Source organism: Camelina sativa, chromosome 10 (assembly GCF_000633955.1).
Source record: "Camelina sativa cultivar DH55 chromosome 10, Cs, whole genome shotgun sequence".
NCBI lineage: Eukaryota > Viridiplantae > Streptophyta > Magnoliopsida > Brassicales > Brassicaceae > Camelina > Camelina sativa.
The window spans coordinates 12,119,301-12,137,981 of NC_025694.1; the positions used below are offsets into that span (position 1 = coordinate 12,119,301).

Here is an 18,681-nt window from a genome sequence, read left to right on the forward strand (position 1 = left end):
CTGGATTAAGAACGGCATGGTACTCAGCCAATGTATTGAGCTTAGAGGATGATAAAGCTTACGTGTTGTTCAGTGACCTTTCTGTTGAACAAGGTTTGTGCATTTAACAAAATGGTTTGCTTTAAACCTTATTATCATCAGTAGATCTTTTAGTTCACAAGTTCTTCCTAGTATAGGTAAATAGGTAATCCTATGTAATCACCCACTTTCCGGTATTATATTATCTGCATGTAAAATTATTTGAAAGGTTGCAGAACTGATTACTGAAGTCTACAAAGAGGCTCCATTGCTTTATTAATTGATTGGTTGATCCGTTTATATTATCTTTTATCAGGAACAGATAAACTGAAGGAGTGGGTAGCCCTCAAGGGCGAAGGCGATCAGGCGCCTAAAATAAGAACTGCTCGTTCTGTTACTGCCATGCCTTATGAAGGAACCAGGAAGAGACGTAGAGCTGCTATTGGGGATCATGTTTGGAAAATTGGAGATAGGGTAGACTCATGGGTGCATGACAGGTAATCACTGTCTCTATAGTCAGTTGTTTTAATTCTTTCCCCTAACATCAGACCAAAGCACAAAATCCGTTTGTGAAATCTTATTCTTTCCAAGAAGTTTGGAAACTTAATTTGTATTTGTTTTTCCTTCAGTTGGTTGGAGGGTGTTATTACAGAGAAGAACAAGAAAGATGAAAATACAGTAACTGTGCATTTTCCTGGTGCGTGAAGAGGCCAATGCCTATGAAGATATCTTATTTTTGTGCTCTAAGCTGCTTGCCTGATCTACTGTTCTCATAACTTTCTTTTTTTTCTTAAAAAATCTGCAGCGCAAGGAGACACTTTGACGATCAAAGCTTGGAATCTTCGGCCTTCTCTTGAGTGGAAAGATGGAAAGTGGATTGAATGTTCTAGTTCAAGAGAAAACATCAGCTCGTCGCATGAGGTATTTTCACCCTTTTATGGATGTAAAGGCTTCTCTTTTGGATGCTTTGGCTATTTTGCAAGACTGAGATTTTTGAATTACAGGGTGATACCCCAAAGGAGAAGCGTCCTAGATTAGGAACTCCTGCTCCTGTGGCTGAAGTAAAAGACAAGAGTATAAAGATTGTTGATGATCCAGACTTAGGGAAACCGCCTCAGATTGGTGTTCTTTACCTCGGTGTTTCAGAGAATACATTTAACATTGGAAGGAGTACCAGAGAGGAGAACAAACCAGATCCACTCCGTATGAAGAGAACTGGTTTACAAAAGCAAGGATCAAAAGTGATTTTTGGTGTCCCTAAACCTGGAAAGAAAAGGAAGTTTATGGATGTGAGCAAACACTACATTTCAGAGGCGAGCACTAAAACACGGGAACGGAAGGAACCAGCTAAGCCTGTAAAAACAATTGTGCCCCAAAATTCTGGAATAGGTAGCTGGAGAGTGCCACCGAAAACTATATCTAGAGATAAACAGACAACAATATCGAAGCCCAAGACTTTTAAACCTGCGCCCAAACCCAAAGAGAAACTGGGTGCTGCTGCTAGGATAATTACCCGCAAGGAGTCGCGTAGTACAACAGCCTCAGATATGGAATCTGATGACGCTGCTGATGAAAATGCAGAAAACAAGGGTCCTGAATCTGGTGTTCCATTCAAGGGAATAGTGGAAGAGCAAACCACATCATCCTCCCATGGTACTGGTTCCAAGAATAGTTCCTCCTCGAGCACTAATAGAGGGAAAGTGGCTCCTACTGCAGGAAGGTTAGCCAAAATCGAAGAGGATAAAGCTTTGGCTGAGAATTCTTCAAAAACATCAGAGGGAATGGAGCCACGTAGATCTATCCGCAGGATCCAGCCAACTTCTAGAGTAAGTATATATATATTGAAGTTTGCATAATGTCCCTAAATTCTGGTTGGGCCCGATTCGTTTTAAACCTCTGTGTGTGTGTGTTGCTCTGCAGCTACTTGAAGGTCTGCAATCGTCGATGATGACATCGAAAATTCCTTCGGTATCACACAGCAGAAGTCACCAAAGTCAAAGCAAAAAGTAGCAGTAGAGGTGATGTGATAAAGAGTGTTGAATAGTGAAATGACTTGGAAGGAATCATGTTTAGCTGACTTGTTGATGATGTTGGTTGGCAGGCAAGTGAAGGAGCATAATCAAGTGCACATAAAGTACCCAAGTGGAGGAAACAGAAGAGGCAGTGTGGGCTGCTAATTAGGTTGTTTTTAATTATAGTTTTATGCTCTAAAAAAAAATCAAACTTCGTTGTTGGTTGGAAAAGGAGACGTAAAACGTAGGAGAAGAGAAGGAAAAAAAAATGATGATGTTATTTGTAGGTGTGAATGATTTGCTTTTGATTATTTTAGTCAGTCAGATGTTCTCTCGCTAGCTCTATTTCTCATGACTCGGGTGTGTCTCATCAGAGAGAGAGAGAGAGATAAGAAGAAGTTGTACATGTCGTTTGATTATTGTCCCAAGTATCTCTCTAACTCCATTTGCCTCTTTCAATCAACCCTTTTGCTTTTGTTTTCTTGACATCATCTGATACAATGTCAAGGCCGTTTCTGTAGTACTATTACTATAATATGCGATAAATGGATGAATAAGCTTATGAATTCACGTAATCACGCAAAAATATTTTGGACTATTAAAAATGGTTCTGAATTGGGATTGTTTCGAACTGCACATTCTTAAAAGTAAAGTTATTTTGGTAAGGTTAAAACCTTAACAAAAACCCGATCCTTCTTTGTATCATCACATTGGTCGTGGTTTCGTCTGTCTCTGGGTAATAATGGCTTCTGCTTGTCGTAAGCTGTTTAACAGAGCTTCTGTCTCTTCCCTCAAATCCTCCCTCAGATCGGCCACCGGATCTACGCCAGCTGCCTCATCAGCAGGATTTCGTACACCTTCTCAACCCTCTCGCCATTTCTCCTTCTCCAGGTTTGCATCCGATTTATAAATTTACCCAATTTCAATATTCCTTTTTATCTGACAATTTTTCACAAAATGTATCAACCTCTTAAGGTGTCCATCGGAGCTGGGATGTGTTCAGTCGTTGTTACCGCTGCACAGCACGGTGGCAGCAGCGAGGTTGACTTCGTGCCTAAGCACAACTTCAAGGAGTAGCCGAGCTCTCTCTCAGGGTACACTTTGCTGCACCTCTCCCGACCTCTAATGCTTTTCTCTTTACTTTTCCTTGTGAGTTCACTTTTTTTTGCTTTCCTCCATTGGCATTTACTCTCCTCCTTTGTTTTAAACTTATCTCATTTTGGCTCTTCTCTGCTTGCTTTTGATCGATGGCTATAATAGTTGTTACTGAAACTAGAATTGCTTTCCAATGTGCATTAGTAACTGATCCAATAATAGGTAGATCTTAGGAGCTGACTGACTGTTGCAATGAAATGTATTTGAGACCTTTGCTTCTTGCCCTTATGAAATTTCTGGCTTGAGAGTGAGACTAGTTTACTTGATTAAGTGGAAAGTAGAGTACTCCTGAAGTCTTTGTTTGTCTTGGCGCATTAGTTGCATAGTGTGGCTCAGTGCGGTAAGATTAAATCCTTGGGTGTTAACAAGTAGGAAACAGCTTATATTGGCACAGTTTGTGGAGGATTATTTGAGTTTTGAGGTCAAGTGTCTTACTATGAGTATTTGCTTGGTTATGCAGGCACATAATTTCACCATTACCATATGGACCCTTGCATATTTATACGAACCATATTTTTTAGTTACACTAGTGCAAATGAATTCTGTGAAAAAAACGATTGGGCAACGAAGTTGGGATAAAAAAACTGAAAACATGCTGCACTTGAACTGGACACTTGGTAAACATAATGCCAAATTGCATCAGCTGCTCATTGTATTTGTGTTTTTGCTATTATGTGAATACTAGTTTCTGCAAATTAGTTCTTGATCCGTGTATAAGAGTGTCACAGTAACGTAGTAATCTATAAAATGCTCTTTGTTCAGATGGAGTCGATGACACGTGAGATGTGTTTGCAATTTGTTTTAAAGGTAGGCTCTATCACCAATGATCCCTGGCAAGTTAGATTTGGGAGACGCTATTTTAGATGAGATTTTATAGTCTAGTTTAAAGCTATCATTGTTTTGTCAAGTTTTGGTTTCTGTATGATTCGTAAAACCGTTCCTAAAATATTCTAGTGGAATCATTAAGCCATATGCATCCATCTTTGTCTCTTTACCACAATCAGTGCCCTAATATAGTCTCGGTGATCATTTATGTTTTGTTGCTCTAGAGCTTGGCCTTTCAGTTCCGAGGTGACTCTAAAACCCGTCATGAAGGTTTAAACCATGGAAGGGGCAGGATTTCAAATGAGTTGTTTCTTTTCTTCTTCCCTTTGTCAAACTTAGAGACAAGAAGTGTCTGTTATTCTTTTATCTGACTAATAATTACAAAAATCTGATGTACTTTGACTTATGATGAGAGAAATGCAATACAAACTGGCAGCTTTTATTGCATTTTTCAGTAAATAAGTATGTAAAAATACATAGACAAGTAAATATATTAATCTACTGAAACAGAACCAAGAAAACTAAAAAAATCAAGAAAGGGAGATAACATATACAATTTAAAATTTGAAACAAACAATATCCTTTGAGGTTCTTTGTTTGTCGTTTATCTCAAATGGCACATAAGAGCAAGAATTTGGGGGAGATGTGGAGCACTGGGAGTGTCAAGTAATAATTAGAATTCGGCAGAGGCAGGTGCGCGCGGGAAAGGAATAACGTCTCTGATATTGTCAATTCCAGTGACAAATTGGACCAGCCTCTCAAATCCTAGCCCGAATCCTGCGTGAGGAACTACACACACACAAACAATAAAGGCACTTACTTCATCGGCCTCCGAAAGTTTTTATTTTTTGATTCAAACAATAAGAAGAAGAAAAAGACCTGATCCATAGCGGCGTAGGTCGAGGTACCACCAGTAGCTCTCTTTGTTGAGTTTCAACTCATCAAGCCTCGCTTCCAACACCTCAAGCCTTTCCTCTCTCTGGCTTCCACCAATCAGCTCTCCTATCTTTTAAAACTCAAAACCATCATCATCATTCACTATCAGCAACTTCTTATTATCAACAGTATTTTGTATTTTCTTAAACTTACCCGAGGCACGAGCATATCCATTGCTGCTACTGTCTTCCCATCATCGTTCTCCCGCATATAGAATGCTTTTATCTCCTTCGGATAGTCTCTTATTATGACAGGGCGACCCCCAAATGCCTCTTCTGTAATGTACCTTTCATGCTCGCTCTGTAGATCCAGCCCCCACTTTACCTGCCACATACAGTAGCTCTATCAGGCAACCAACATTTGATGTTTCTACTCACATGCGACCATGAAATAATATCAATTTAAAGAATATACCAACTAGAAATGAATATGGAATCACAGTTGCTTACACAGAAAATACCAAAAACACAAACAGGTAGACTAATAGCTCACAAATCAAAAGTAGTACAACTGGTTTAGAAAAAGAAATGTATATACGACTTTGCATTTTTATTCCAAAATTTACAGTTCAAATCTATCCCAAAAAGGAGAAATTAAAACCCTTACCGGAAAATCAAATTTTTTGTTTGCTTTCAGAAGAAGTTCAATGGCGTCTGTGTAACCAAGCTGTAGAAACTCTTTCTCAGCTACGTCCTTTACAAGACAAATAGTAAACCAATAATAACAATATAAGCCAGTGCAAACTGCATAATATTATTTTCCGAATCACAGAGTGAGAATTGGTGGACATACGCTCAAGCGACGAATGATTCCTTTCTCAATCCATGTATCAAAAAACTCCATGTCTTCCTTGCAATTATCAAGAACGTACTTTACCTATCAGAATATCAAGAAATAAATCAATTTAATTCTAAATGACATAACAAAATTGACTAGCTTATATATAGTTTGAGGGAAATATAAAGTGAAAGAGTAACATACTACGTACTGGAGGTAGGCAGTGGCACAGGCCATGTCATCATCCAGGTCGGCAAAAGCAAGTTCTGGTTCGATCATCTTATATGGTAGAAAGAGAGGTCTTCAGTATATTGCACTTAGGTAAGAAAAATTTAATTGTGAGTTTGGCTGGAGAATTTAATAATGCTGACCCAGAATTCGGCTAAGTGCCTAGACGTGTTAGAATTCTCAGCTCGAAATGTAGGACCAAATGTGTATACCTGTAACGTTATACCAAATGATAAATTCAGACACAGACTAACCAAAATCTAGCTCACAATTACTTGAGGAATCAACTTTACATCTGAGAGAGCGGTTGCATAAGTTTCTCCATTGAGTTGCCCAGAGACAGTCAAGAATGCTGGTTTCTCAAAGAAGTCCTAAGGAGTATTACATCCATGAAATTTGTTACAGTTGCAAGTTCATATTCTACCATTCTAAAATACAAAATATATGGAGCTGGAACACACCTGAGACCAATCGATCAACCCTCCCTTTGTTTTCGGAATTGCGTCAATGGAAGTATCGGTGTTCTCATGGGAGCTGGGAATCTGAAATTGAAGTATAGATCAGGTGTAATTTTTTTTCTTCCATGTGAAGTTGAGAGTTGTAGTTCTTGGTGAAAACAATCAAGCTGTTAATGGGTTATTACAAAATACTGAGATGTTGAGAGCTAAGAGTCCTTACGAGTGTAGTGACACAGAACTGTTCTCCAGCTCCTTCACAATCTGACGCTGTAATAATTGGGCTTGCCACCCAAACAAAACCACTTTCTTGAAAGAACTTGTGTGTAGCATATGCCAAAGTATTCCTAACTCTTGCCACCTGAAACAAAATGTTTTGCATATATTAAGAATATATAATTTGGTAATTACCACAAGATTGTAAGTTCACTGCCAAGTTTTATAAAGCGAATCCTAAAAGGTGAGTAGTAGACGAGGTTGTAAACACAAAATAGTCAGACAACAGTTTATAATAAGAGAGACGTTTCTAGGTAAGATGATGATACATCAAATTTCAAGAAGGTAAGAGGAGTCGTCTACAGTATGGAGTATCAGGAAAGTATTAAAAGGTAATGGAAAAAGGAAAGTTACCGCCCCAAAAGTATTGGTTCTTGGACGTAGATGAGCCTTGGTTCTCAAGAATTCCCGGCTGACCCTTTTCTTCTGAATCGGATAAGACGAGTCACACTTTCCAACCTATGATAAAGTGGGAGTAAGTGAAAATTTTAAGGAAAACAGACTTTCAATCTCAAGGAACTATAATTTTAGGGTCCAAAGTAGAAGAAGCAAAGACGTACCACAATGATTTTCTTAACTTTAAGTTCCACCTTTTGCTTTGTTCCCTGGCTAGCCACAATAGTACCTTGTACAGATACGGATGCTCCAGTCAAAATCGAACCAGATTCTACCTATTATTCCACCCCAATAGTCTTGAGTGTTATCATAGGGTTTATATATAAAGCTCAAGAATTTAAGGCTCCCAAGTCCTAATCATTGTTCTCAAGTCAAAGTGATTACCTGATCATACCCCTCTGCATCCGAATTCAACACACATTGCAAGTTCGATAAACATGAACCATCATTGATCTTCAAACACACACCAAAAAAATCAAAACCATAAACTTTGTCATCAATCAAAACGATACATTCAGCAATCAATCTGAAAGAATGAACAGAGATTGAGAATGACCTCAATGAATGTGACACTGCTCTGAGATCGAAGTGTCCGGACCCAACCCATAATGTTAAGGCTCTGCCCGACCCGACTCAGCCCTTCGTCAGCTCCTCCTTTCACTTCCGCTATCTTCAACTTCTTCCTGAACTCTCCAACTTTACTCCCGAATCGTTTCTCGTAATTCTCAACTTTTTTACCCTCTCCGGAACCGAGAGATTCGGAAACAGCTGTGCACAAGCATCTCCGGCGAGAGTTGGCCGGAAAAGCTTCGAAGAGTGGGAGAACTCGGCGGCGAAGAGGGCGAAGGAGCGAATGGGAAGCATTAGAGATAGGGAAGGAGGATAAGAAACGGATAGTAGAGTAAGGAGTTAGACGGAGAGTCGTCGCCGGCAGAAACGCGGCCGCCATTGTAATCGAATTCGTTTCACTGTTTGGGATTGCGCCAACTCAACCCACCCCTCATATGGAACATTTTACCCGACCCGATTTGGTATAACCCGCCCCGTCAACTGCTACCCGAAATAAGCCCATTTAGATTCCAGAGGCCCATCATGTACTAAGAATTAGAAACATAAAACAGTTCAGTTTAGGATTACTGGAAAGAGTTCAACAATTCACAATATACAGTACAACAGTTTTGATTCCTGACATAAGAACTTGTGATAGAAATCGAGACATCCAAATTCTCAAGCTACAAGACAGAATGAAAAATTTACTCTTAAAATGTTTGAACATAAACAAGTTAACAAACATAAGCTTTACAGACGAATTTACTTAGTTTTACATAAGGATAGAAGCGGTAAATAATTTTTGGTCCAATTTATTGTTTTCATTTTGGACTAGTTATTATGGGTTGAGAACTATCACATGTACATGCACACAATGTCACATCATCGATAAGGTAGTGAAAACTTAAAACTATATAAGACCATGTTTTCAAGACATAGTGTGAGATGAAATTGTTGGGTAAGAAGAAAAACCTTAAAAATAAATCTTACGAAGAGCTTCGACTTAGTCAACAAGGATTCAAAACTTTACATTGCATGAAGAAATCATATCTCTCTGTTGTTTTTATTCATATTTATCTAAGAGTTTCTAAAAATGTTAATTATAAAAACATTTTAAAAGTTGAGACTCTAAGTCACTACCAAACCATGATGTGTGTTTTAGTAACTGTCGTGTGTCAAAACTCGAGCATAAGTGTATGGAGACATATATTAAATGCTAAGTAGTATTATTGCACTAACTATGTTTGTTGAAATATACTATTGCTGTTTGCTGAACATGATGATGCTCATCCATCATCCTAGTCGGCTACTACATGGGCTTTTATATTTAAATATGTAGAGGTTATGAGAAAAACGTCAAGATGGCCGAGTTGGTCTAAGGCGCCAGCTTCAGGTGCTGGTCCGAAAGGGCGTGGGTTCAAATCCCACTCTTGACACTAATTCTCTTTTTTCTTTTACTTTTTGGGTATTTTTTTATTAAAGTGGGTGGGAGGGTCACACAAAAAACGAACATAGGTTTAGGTTTTGAGGGTTCATTGAGCTCTCAGCGTTGACCAGATGAGACGAACTTGATTGACACGTGGAAGCAAAGGGGTCCAACATCCACATTCCACATGGAGGCAGTTGAGGTTTTGACCAAATGAAAACTAAAAACTAAAAACTAAAAACTCTAGAAAGCCAAACCCCAACCACTTGGCATCGGATCTCTCCCAGACCGGTGCGGTTGCTCACCTGCATTCACTCCTCCCTGTCCTTTCATTTCTTTTTTTAATGATACATCTTTGTAAAGTATCTATGGTTCCACATATATTCGTGTAAGTAAAAGACAAATTAATAAGTTCTAAATAGCCATCAATTATTTACTTTACTTTTAGGTTAAAGATGTACCAATAGTAGTTGTGATATACACATTGAAAGAGAGAGAGAAAGAGAAGTTGGTAGAAACAAAGAATAGGCGAGACAGGTGTGAACCGGTTGTTGTTGACCCTCACCATTATTAACCCTTCTTCTTCTTCTTTTCTTTTCTTACTCTAGTAGTAAACTAGTAATTGTCTGTAAACTAGATTCTGTATTTTACCCTAATCTGTAAACTAGAGGTTCTTGTTTTTTAACTTAAAGAACGGTGCTTTAAGTCAACGAGCATTATTGTTAACCCATTGATTTTAATGTTTTATAGATCACACAAGTATATATGCTAATAGATAAAACATTTATTCACTCTACAGAAAAAAAGAAACAGCAAATAGAAAGCAAGCTAATAAGCATAATTTGAGCAAATAAGAAAAGAGAATAGTTATGATGATCTCTATGAGACAGCTTAACCAACAAAGCTAACCCCACACTTTTCTCTTCATATTTAATCTCTCTTTCTCTCTTCCTTCTTTCTTCAACCATCTCCTTCTCTTTACATCTGAGTCTGTTTCTTTACTAAACTCTCTGATCCATTGAGTGTAATCATATATCTCAATGATGAAGTTCTGCAATCAAATCCTCTGTCTCTCCCTTGTCCTTTCCCTTTCCATGACTACCCTGTCCTTTGCTCAGACATGTTCCAAATACAAATTCTCTAGCAACAATGTCTTTGACTCCTGCAACGACCTACCTTTTCTTTATTCTTTCCTCCACTACACTTATGATTCTTCTACTGGGAGTCTCCACATCGCTTATCGCCACACCAAGCTCACCTCTGGCAAATGGGTGGCTTGGGCCGTGAACCCTACGTCTACTGGAATGGTGGGAGCTCAAGCCATCGTGGCTTATCCACAATCAGACGGCACAGTCAGGGTTTACACTTCCCCTATCAAAAGCTACCAGACGAGTCTACAAGAAGGTGATCTGAGTTTCAACGTCTCTGGGTTGTCTGCCACTTACCAGAACAATGAGATAGTGGTGTTGGCAAGTCTGAAGCTTTCACAGGATCTGGGGAATGGTGGAACCATTAACACAGTGTGGCAAGATGGGTCAATGTCTGGGAACAGTCCTCTGCCTCATCCAACTTCTGGCAACAATGTTCGCACCATGTCCACTCTCAATCTGGTCTCCGGTGTTTCAGCAGCTGCGGGAGGAGCTGGAGGAAGTTCCAAGCTTCGCAAACGCAACGTGAGTTGATTCTTTTGTGGAGACATCTCTTTCCTAATTTTTTTATTTGGCCAACAGAGAATAATTATTTGGTTTTGGTCAAATGGGGAGCAGATTCATGGAATATTGAACGCTGTGAGCTGGGGTATAATGATGCCACTAGGGGCAATCATTGCTCGATACTTGAGAGTAGCCAAATCAGCAGACCCTGCTTGGTTCTATATTCACGTCTTCTGCCAGGCTTCTGCTTACATCATTGGTGTTGCCGGATGGGCTACTGGTCTCAAACTTGGTGGCGACTCACCAGGGATTCAGTATAGCACCCACCGTGCTATCGGGATCGCGCTCTTCTCTCTAGCAACAATTCAGGTACATTGCACACTTCACATTAACTAGAAAACCAGTAATATATATAGCTTTATTAACCGGTTAATTGCTGCGACACATTAGGTGTTTGCGATGTTTCTGAGGCCAAAACCAGAGCACAAGCACAGGCTCTACTGGAACATTTACCACCACACAATCGGCTACACAATAATCATCCTAGGGGTGGTGAATGTGTTCAAAGGGTTAGGAATATTGAGTCCCAAGAAAGAGTGGAAAAATGCTTACATAGGTATCATCGTTGCTCTCGCTGTTGTGGCCACCCTACTCGAAGCCTTCACTTGGTATGTAGTCATTAAGAGAAGGAAACTGGAGGCTAAAACGGCTCAGCATGGAGCATCCAACGGGGCTCGGTCTCAGTATGCTTAAGATTAACACTAGACTTGCTTCTTTTTCTCTTTGTGCATAGAGAGAGTGATTTTTATGGTTTATCTGCTTATCTATCCATTTTCAGTAGGTTTAACGTCGTGTTCCCATATGCTTTTATGATTTTTTGCATTCAGGATGTAGGATTTAATGATTTATAATGCCATTTTATTTGATCCACACTAAACGAGTGTACATGTGAATTCATATAATCTAAAAGATCCAAACCAGTCAACAGCTTTAGTCACTGAAAGAGAGAGAGAGAGAAAGAGTACCTAATAAATAAGTAACAACAAATCTTTGATGTTCCAAAAATGTCTTTCAAAGATTAAACAGAAAGCATGAGCTTCTGTGCATATGTGCGAGCTCAAGCGAGCTCTCGCAGCTTAAGGCCTGCTATCTCTCCCACAACCTGAGCTTTGTCTGCTTCAAACTTCTCATCCTCTGCCACAAAACAGACATAAACATAAGAAATTTGTTTACGGTGAGAATCAGGTCCAATCTCTGGCGATACAAGAGTCTCATAACAGAAGTCCCATACCTTTTTCCGGCTTGATATCAGCCAACAATCTCAGAAGCTTGTTTCTGTTCGCCACCAGAATGTTGGCGATGTCTGAAGGCTTGTTTTGGTTCGCTACAAATAGCTGTATGGAAACAAAAATGTCAGTACACTTTGATTGCCCTTTAAGTCTTTACTATCAAAACTCGAATTACATACACATGAAAACGGATACTTTCCAAAAATCCGAATTATCCAATTTTCAAAGCGGCCTGACTGATGATCATGTTTCACTGGATAGTAAAGAAAGATACCTTGAAAACATGGAAAGCTTCTATTTGGATGGTCTTGCTTGATTCCTGTTATATTTAATATTAACTCTGTTAGGCAGATCCAGACACCAAGTAAAATCATATGAGGTATCCGGTAAAGCATCATCATACTCTGAGAAGATTCATAAGAATCCTTAAGTTATCCATTGAGCTCACGTATTTCGTCATCACAGCCGAATTTGACCGGTCCAGTAGTATATCGCCCAACAACTGTAAAATTGTATACATTACAATCCATCAAAAATTCAGAATGCTCTGTCACTGTTATTTCGTGATTACCCTTTTGTGATATCACCACTCCTCTAAGTTACTCTACCTTAATAGCCTGCCGTCTGGTTATATAATTACTTGATTCAAGAAGCTTTGAGTTGTAGTCTGCAAAAAACTGTAAATCAAAACAGAATCATACCACTGCACTGTCAGAGATGAACACAAATACATAATGCTTTGAAGCAATATATTACGATTTGGTATACAGTAAGAGAACTTACCCAATCTTCATTCTTAATGAGAAACTCAGCAACTGTAGACTTGTGCCTTGTCAGAAGTTCCTGCAAGAAAATAATCACAAAACTGGAGTTATGATCGCTGTGGTTTAGGGAAAATCTAATATTGTGATGGCAGGGTTATTCCAAGTATGTTGCAGTGTTTTCCGAACCTTGAAAGTTGCAGCAGCATCAGCAGCAATGTCGAAATTGGGAAGCTGTATGTAGTAAAAGAACTTCTTCACGTGCTGTGAGTCCAAAACATATCTGAACCATAGAAAGAGAAGCAGCTTTCATTGTACTATTCCCGACGAAAACACCACAAGTAAACTGTTTCTAATAAATATAAATTTGGTAGAAGATTGTCGCTTTATGTATAAAAACGTATAGAATGTAAAAGTCGTAAGCAAAGAAAATATGAAATTTGCTCACTTTGCAACAATCTGATGGCGGATGCACTCTCTAAACATAGTACCATAGTGTAGCGCCATATCTGTGTTTTCGAACCTGAGAGAAGTCAAAGAAACCCATATGAATGATAAAAACAAACCTTATGATCAAGATCTTCAAAGAAGACTTTCAATTTGAAAGCCATTAACCAAATCAATCTCCTAAACTCACCCATCGACTAGAAAATCCATAAGATCAATGTTGGACTCGAGATAATCAGATGCAATAAGACGTGAATTAACTTGTTGCCTCTGAAGATTTGCAACAACTTGAGTAGCATCTTTCCTTGCCTAACAAAAAACAAAAGATAATTTCTTCTTATTGAATTGTTGCATACCGTCTTTGAAATCAAATCATGAGAAGAAGAGATGTTACCTCCAAGTTTAGATTAGGAAGAGATGTAAGCAAGCGGCGAAGAGTATCCTCCTTAAAGAACTCCTGAGTCAACTGAGCACAAGCTTCAGCTATAGGCTCAGCCTCACTGTTTCCATAGAGAATTAACTTCAAATCTCGTATGCTCTTGCTTAGTTCAACCATCTACAACCAATAATCACAATTTCAAACCTCATGATTCAAAAAATTGCGCAGGATTCTATCAATTGAATCACAATTGATTCATTCATATCAGAAACCGACAACGAGAAATCAGATCAGAATCTGAAGAAAAAAACAAACCTTTTCCTCGCGTTTGGACTCTCGAAGGTCAGGGAAGGAGTTGGATCGATCAGCGTAGAGGAGGAGATCGCGAGTCTGACGAACAATATCAGCAGGAGTCCGCGGTTTGGATTTGAAAAGACCCCTCATCTCTGCCACGTCTCCACCGGAACAACCAGAAGCGGAGACTAATCTACGGCTGGGATCAGCAGCACCACCTTCTTTTGAGACGCACGATCCTATCGTAACGTAGTTGTATGATTTCCCCCCCTTCTTGCCTATAGACTTTGAAGAAGCTCTCTCTCTCTCTCTCTCTTATGAATCCACCACCACCACTAGGGTTTCACTATGCTTTTATCTCTTCTTCTTCTTCCTTCCTTCCCTCGCGTTCTCCGTTTTGAGCTTTCAGATAGAGAGATCTCTTTGCTTATTTGGTTCGATTGTCACACGTTTTTTTTTTGTACAATATGACTGCTGCTGCCACCTCATCTTATTAACTTGGTTTTCAAATTCACACAATTGTAAGAATTAAGAAAGATAACCTGCTTGGGATTTTGATTAAGGCTCCACCTTATATAACCTGCTAGTTTGTTAAAAAAAAAAAAAAACATGATCATTGTTTTACTTTTGCTTATTATATTTGCCGACGTATAAATAATATTCCTGCCGATTGTCTTGCTAAAAACGCAATACAATAAAAAGGGATGTTTCCATGCCAAAATCATCTTTGATATTCATAATGTTAGATTGTTAAGAGCTTAAAAATTATTACAATATAGACAAAAAATCAAAATAAATGCAACCACACAGAAAAACGTTATACCCTAAGTGATACAATATAGACAACCCAAACCATCTTGTTAAACAACGATGATAGCGAAAATGATAACATTGACTATGGTCGTAGCAGTGGTGGTGGTGGTAGTGGTGGTAGCGGTAATACTATACCCAAAGGGATAAAACATAGGCAACCCAAGCAAACGAGTTAAACGCATGGAACAAAAAATATATAACATAAGAAATATATATCAGAAAAATAAGTGAATAACCATTGGCCAATATAAAAAGACTAGAGATGATAGCAGTGAAGGACACACACATGTAATATATAGAATATTGTTTTTTACAACACCTTAATAATAGTATAGAACAAAACTAGAATGAAACATTTTTCATAAAATATATTGATAGTACTGGTAATGATGGTATGAAATGAAATAAAAAATTATGAAACAAGTCGTTTCATAAGAAATATACAACATATGAAATTTAACATATCGAGTTTAACAATTTCCGAAGAAATTGCACTATACCTTAAGGGATGCAACATAGAGAACTCAAACTATCGAATTAAGCGCATACTAAAATTAGGTTACAAGGAAATTAAATTAATAGTAGAATATATGTATTTTAAGAAAATGTAATAGAAAATTATTGTATTCTATACAGGATAGTAGAATAAATAATTACATTATTTTAGTTACTTATTGAGTTAAAGTTGTTCAATTAAAAAAATCAAATAAAAATATAAAAGAAAATGTTTATTTTTAAATAAGATTATGAAATCTAAATAATTTGTGTGAATAGATTTACGAGAATTTCTCTATATTTTATTGTAAAGTATAAATGAATAAATAAGAAATAAATAAGAAAATGAGAAAAATAAAAAAAGAAAGAAAAAGAAAGAAAGAGGGGATGCACGTGATAATGTGTGTTTAGTTGTTCATAATGTCATATCGGCAAAACTATCGTTAATATATAAAATATAAAAAATATTATATGGTGATAGTTAGTTAATTAATTAAAGTTATTTTTTATTGGTTACTTTCCCAATTTCCCTAAAATTGATAAGGATTTTCTAGGATTTTCTTAATAAAAAAAGGTTTTTGGGCCATTTTAATGACTTCAATATGACTACATTACGCAGTCATTGAAGCCTAATATTATCAACCGTGTCGATTGATCTAACTCACGTTCAAGTGTGCTAATCATATGTTTTCGCCTTTACTAATAATAGAACTCAAAGTTGGGATTATTTATGCATGAACAAGCATTTACATAACATAAATAGATCAAACACTATCATCCATGGGATTAATGATCATAACAAAAACAAAAGTTATAAAACTGAAGCATAGAGATATGGATTATTCAAAGTTCCAACTGGCTCTGCATCTCCAATATAGTCTTAGCCGACTTCTGCAGCTTCTCAGACTCTTCATCAGTCATATGCACATTGGTCACAGCGACCACACCATTGCGTCCAAGCAAAGCCGGGAGGCTGAGGAAGACATCACCCCCATCGACACCATAAAAGCCACGAGCAAGAACCGTGACAGGGTGGATCTTGCGCTGGTCACGGAGAATAGTGCGAGCCAGATTGGCAACAGAGTAACCAATGGCCCAAGAAGTGTAACCCTTGAGTCCAATGACTTCATAGGCGCTGCCAACTACGCTTTGGTGGATGTCCTCAAGGGTTTGTTTCTCGTAAGCAATCTGTTGCTTCTCTAGAAAACTTAGGACAGGGATGCCTCCAACACTTATGCTCGACCACAATGCCACCGAGCTGTCTCCATGCTCTCCCACAATAAATGCCTGCAGCAACCCAATTGATCGTCTCAACAATACATTATCATCATAAAACTTATTATCACCTGATGACTCCTTAATTGCAGTATAAAACCACTAAAGCATAGATTTGTATCATATTAAAATCATTAAATCCAGCTAATCACGATTACACAACAAATCCCTAATTTTGGTAGAGAACTAACCTGTACATCTTGAGCATTAACGTCGAGATGATCTGCGATTAAGAACCGGAACCGAGAGGAATCAAGATTAGTACCAGATCCAAGCACACGATTCACCGGGAAACCAGAGAGTTTCCAAGCAACGTAAGTCAAAACATCAACAGGGTTAGAGACAATGATCAATATAGAGTCAGGAGAAGCTTTAGCGAGTGGAGGGATGATATGGCGGAAGTGAGCAACGTTCCTCTGAAGCAGACTGAGTCTAGACTCGCCTGGGTTCTGTCTAGCACCAGCAGTGACGATGCACAGATCAGATCCAGCGGTGACGTCGTAGTCGACAGAAGCGGTGATCTTGGTTCGAGGGAGGAAAGCAGCGGCGTGCTGTAGATCGAGCATCTCTCCACGAAGCTTATCAGGCTTGGAGTCGACGAGTGCGATCTCGTCGGCGAGATCTTGAGTGAGGATGGTTTGAGCTATGGCCATCCCGACGTTGCCGACTCCGACGACGGAGATCTTTGTACATCGGTGCGAAGGGAGAGGAGGATCGGAGTTGCGGATCGGTTTGAAAAGGGCGCTGGTTAGATCAACACCACTCGGGCCCAAGTCACGCAACGATGATGAAGTCGATGTCGATGAGTTTTGCTGCATTACTGTGACAAATTTTAGGGATTTGATTTGATGAAAGTGTTTCTTCTTCGAATTTGGGTGTGTCTGTGACTGTGAGCCGGGCGAATGGGAAGCTGATAGGTTAAGGGTTCCCATTGCATGTATGATGAATGGGAAGCTGAAATGTCAAGGGTTGCCATTGAAGAAGAATGTATGGAGAGGAAGCTGAGGACAAGAGAGCTCGAAACGGATTTGGCTTATGCCAGGTTTTATGATTGACGACAAGTGATAAGGATTGTGCTGCTATGGTCTATTCACGACGGAAACAGCACTAATAATAAGGGAAAATAACACCCACATCCACTTTCTCCTAAAGTATTGTCACAAAAACCCACTTTTCATTGATGATATACTTTCCCAAGTTTTTTTTGCTTATGTGTCCACTTTCCTTTTACATTTATGCCCTTACTAACAACTTACCTCTCTTTCTCTCCTTTTTTTTCTCTCTTTTTCTCTTCTTTTTTATTGTTAACACTTTAACAAAAAAACAAACGGACCGATTATTAATCGCAGATCATCTCGACGACGTTAATGTTCAGGATGTACAGATTAATAACGTGTTATTTTAAAATCCATTTGTTTTGATTTTCATAATTTTACAATTCTGTGTAGATTTACAAATCATTCATCCAATAATATTCCCTAAGCTTTTTACAATTAAAAAATAAATTAAAATTGATTGATAAAAATTGTGGTTACAGAAAGTATAAAGTTATAAGAGTTTTAAATATATAAATTATACTGAATTTAAATTTTAGATGTTGGGTTATGTATGGATTTTCAATTTCATCACAATTTAAAAATTAAAAAAGCGATAGAAATGAATCTCAGGAACATGAAAAAATGTTTGTAATTAATTAATCAAAGGTTATTTAATAGAATACTTTTAGAATTATATGGAGATTTTAATACCATGAGGGTAAACATTGGGGTAAGAATACATCTTGCACAAGCTTCAGCTCAAGTATTCTAGATTGCTCTTTGTTATTCAGCTCCAGTATTCTAGTTTGGTCTTTGTTATATATATATATATATATATATATATATATTTTTTTAATGGTGTTTTCCCAATTTTTACTTTCCAGGCTTGAGATCATTAACCAAGAGGTTCCCCTCTGCCTCCTCCACTTGGATGTGAAGTTTCACTTCCTAATGCATTGAATAAATTATTAGGTGGATCAGCTCGACCAGATTTAGACTTTGGTGGTGGTGGCGATGAAGTGATGTCCTTCATCTCCTGTAGCATCACAAATACATGAATTTCATGAGATTCATCATTAGGTTGCGGTTGTGAACGCGTCTGTTGTTGTGAATGTGGTTGTTGCTGCGTTTGTGACTGTTGTTGCTGGGGTAGAGGCGGCGATCGTTGAGGAGGTTCAACAGCAAA

The 18,681-nt window shown here is 38.3% G+C and overlaps 6 protein-coding genes and 1 non-coding gene across 10 annotated transcripts in view; 4 read left to right on the plus strand and 3 right to left on the minus strand.

Annotated features, from left to right (window-relative positions):
- Positions 1–2,516, plus strand: part of LOC104718611 — a gene marked incomplete in the record, with an annotated part of 8,489 nt that extends 5,973 nt beyond the window's left edge. Inside the window, 7 exon segments of the mRNA XM_010436382.1 lie at positions 1–93; positions 335–515; positions 648–715; positions 824–939; positions 1,023–1,844; positions 1,939–2,036; positions 2,120–2,516. Of these exon segments, the coding sequence (XP_010434684.1) occupies positions 1–93; positions 335–515; positions 648–715; positions 824–939; positions 1,023–1,844; positions 1,939–2,028 (1,370 nt within the window).
- Positions 2,649–4,457, plus strand: LOC104718614. 4 transcript variants are annotated; one of them, XM_010436386.2, is made up of 4 exons: positions 2,649–2,921; positions 3,006–3,124; positions 3,948–3,992; positions 4,235–4,457. In XM_010436386.2, the coding sequence occupies exons 1-3, from the start codon at positions 2,773–2,775 to the stop codon at positions 3,965–3,967; spliced, it is 288 nt and encodes a 95-aa protein (XP_010434688.1). In that variant the 5' UTR covers positions 2,649–2,772; the 3' UTR covers positions 3,968–3,992; positions 4,235–4,457. The 4 variants fall into 4 exon arrangements, 3 of the variants coding, with proteins under 3 accessions (XP_010434688.1, XP_010434687.1, XP_010434686.1); XR_756412.2 differs by having other exon boundaries at positions 2,653–2,921; positions 3,006–3,179; positions 4,235–4,283; XM_010436385.2 differs by lacking the exon at positions 3,948–3,992 and having other exon boundaries at positions 2,657–2,921.
- On the minus strand, positions 4,434–8,049 carry LOC109124560 (asparagine--tRNA ligase, chloroplastic/mitochondrial-like). Its single transcript, XM_010436383.2, has 14 exons — positions 7,635–8,049; positions 7,463–7,531; positions 7,243–7,353; positions 7,037–7,141; positions 6,630–6,767; positions 6,413–6,493; positions 6,245–6,322; positions 6,095–6,163; positions 5,928–6,002; positions 5,739–5,822; positions 5,553–5,639; positions 5,100–5,270; positions 4,890–5,016; positions 4,434–4,799 (listed from the first exon to the last, which is right to left on the minus strand). The coding sequence occupies exons 1-14, from the start codon at positions 8,025–8,027 to the stop codon at positions 4,684–4,686; spliced, it is 1,704 nt and encodes a 567-aa protein (XP_010434685.1). The 5' UTR covers positions 8,028–8,049; the 3' UTR covers positions 4,434–4,683.
- Positions 8,983–9,063, plus strand: TRNAL-CAG. Its single transcript has one exon. It is a non-coding gene; the product is annotated as a tRNA-Leu (tRNA).
- Positions 9,920–11,642, plus strand: LOC104718616 (cytochrome b561 and DOMON domain-containing protein At4g17280-like). The gene is made up of 3 exons (XM_010436389.2): positions 9,920–10,726; positions 10,820–11,074; positions 11,156–11,642. Exons 1-3 carry the CDS (start codon positions 10,094–10,096, stop codon positions 11,456–11,458), a joined length of 1,191 nt encoding a protein of 396 aa, XP_010434691.1. The 5' UTR covers positions 9,920–10,093; the 3' UTR covers positions 11,459–11,642.
- On the minus strand, positions 11,641–14,397 carry LOC104718615 (putative MO25-like protein At4g17270). The gene is made up of 11 exons (XM_010436388.2): positions 13,897–14,397; positions 13,597–13,758; positions 13,393–13,511; positions 13,204–13,278; positions 12,945–13,038; positions 12,778–12,837; positions 12,603–12,671; positions 12,398–12,496; positions 12,269–12,313; positions 11,997–12,099; positions 11,641–11,899 (listed from the first exon to the last, which is right to left on the minus strand). The coding sequence occupies exons 1-11, from the start codon at positions 14,023–14,025 to the stop codon at positions 11,823–11,825; spliced, it is 1,032 nt and encodes a 343-aa protein (XP_010434690.1). The 5' UTR covers positions 14,026–14,397; the 3' UTR covers positions 11,641–11,822.
- On the minus strand, positions 15,887–17,538 carry LOC104718617 (L-lactate dehydrogenase B-like). Its single transcript, XM_010436390.2, has 2 exons — positions 16,650–17,538; positions 15,887–16,470 (listed from the first exon to the last, which is right to left on the minus strand). Exons 1-2 carry the CDS (start codon positions 17,388–17,390, stop codon positions 16,027–16,029), a joined length of 1,185 nt encoding a protein of 394 aa, XP_010434692.1. The 5' UTR covers positions 17,391–17,538; the 3' UTR covers positions 15,887–16,026.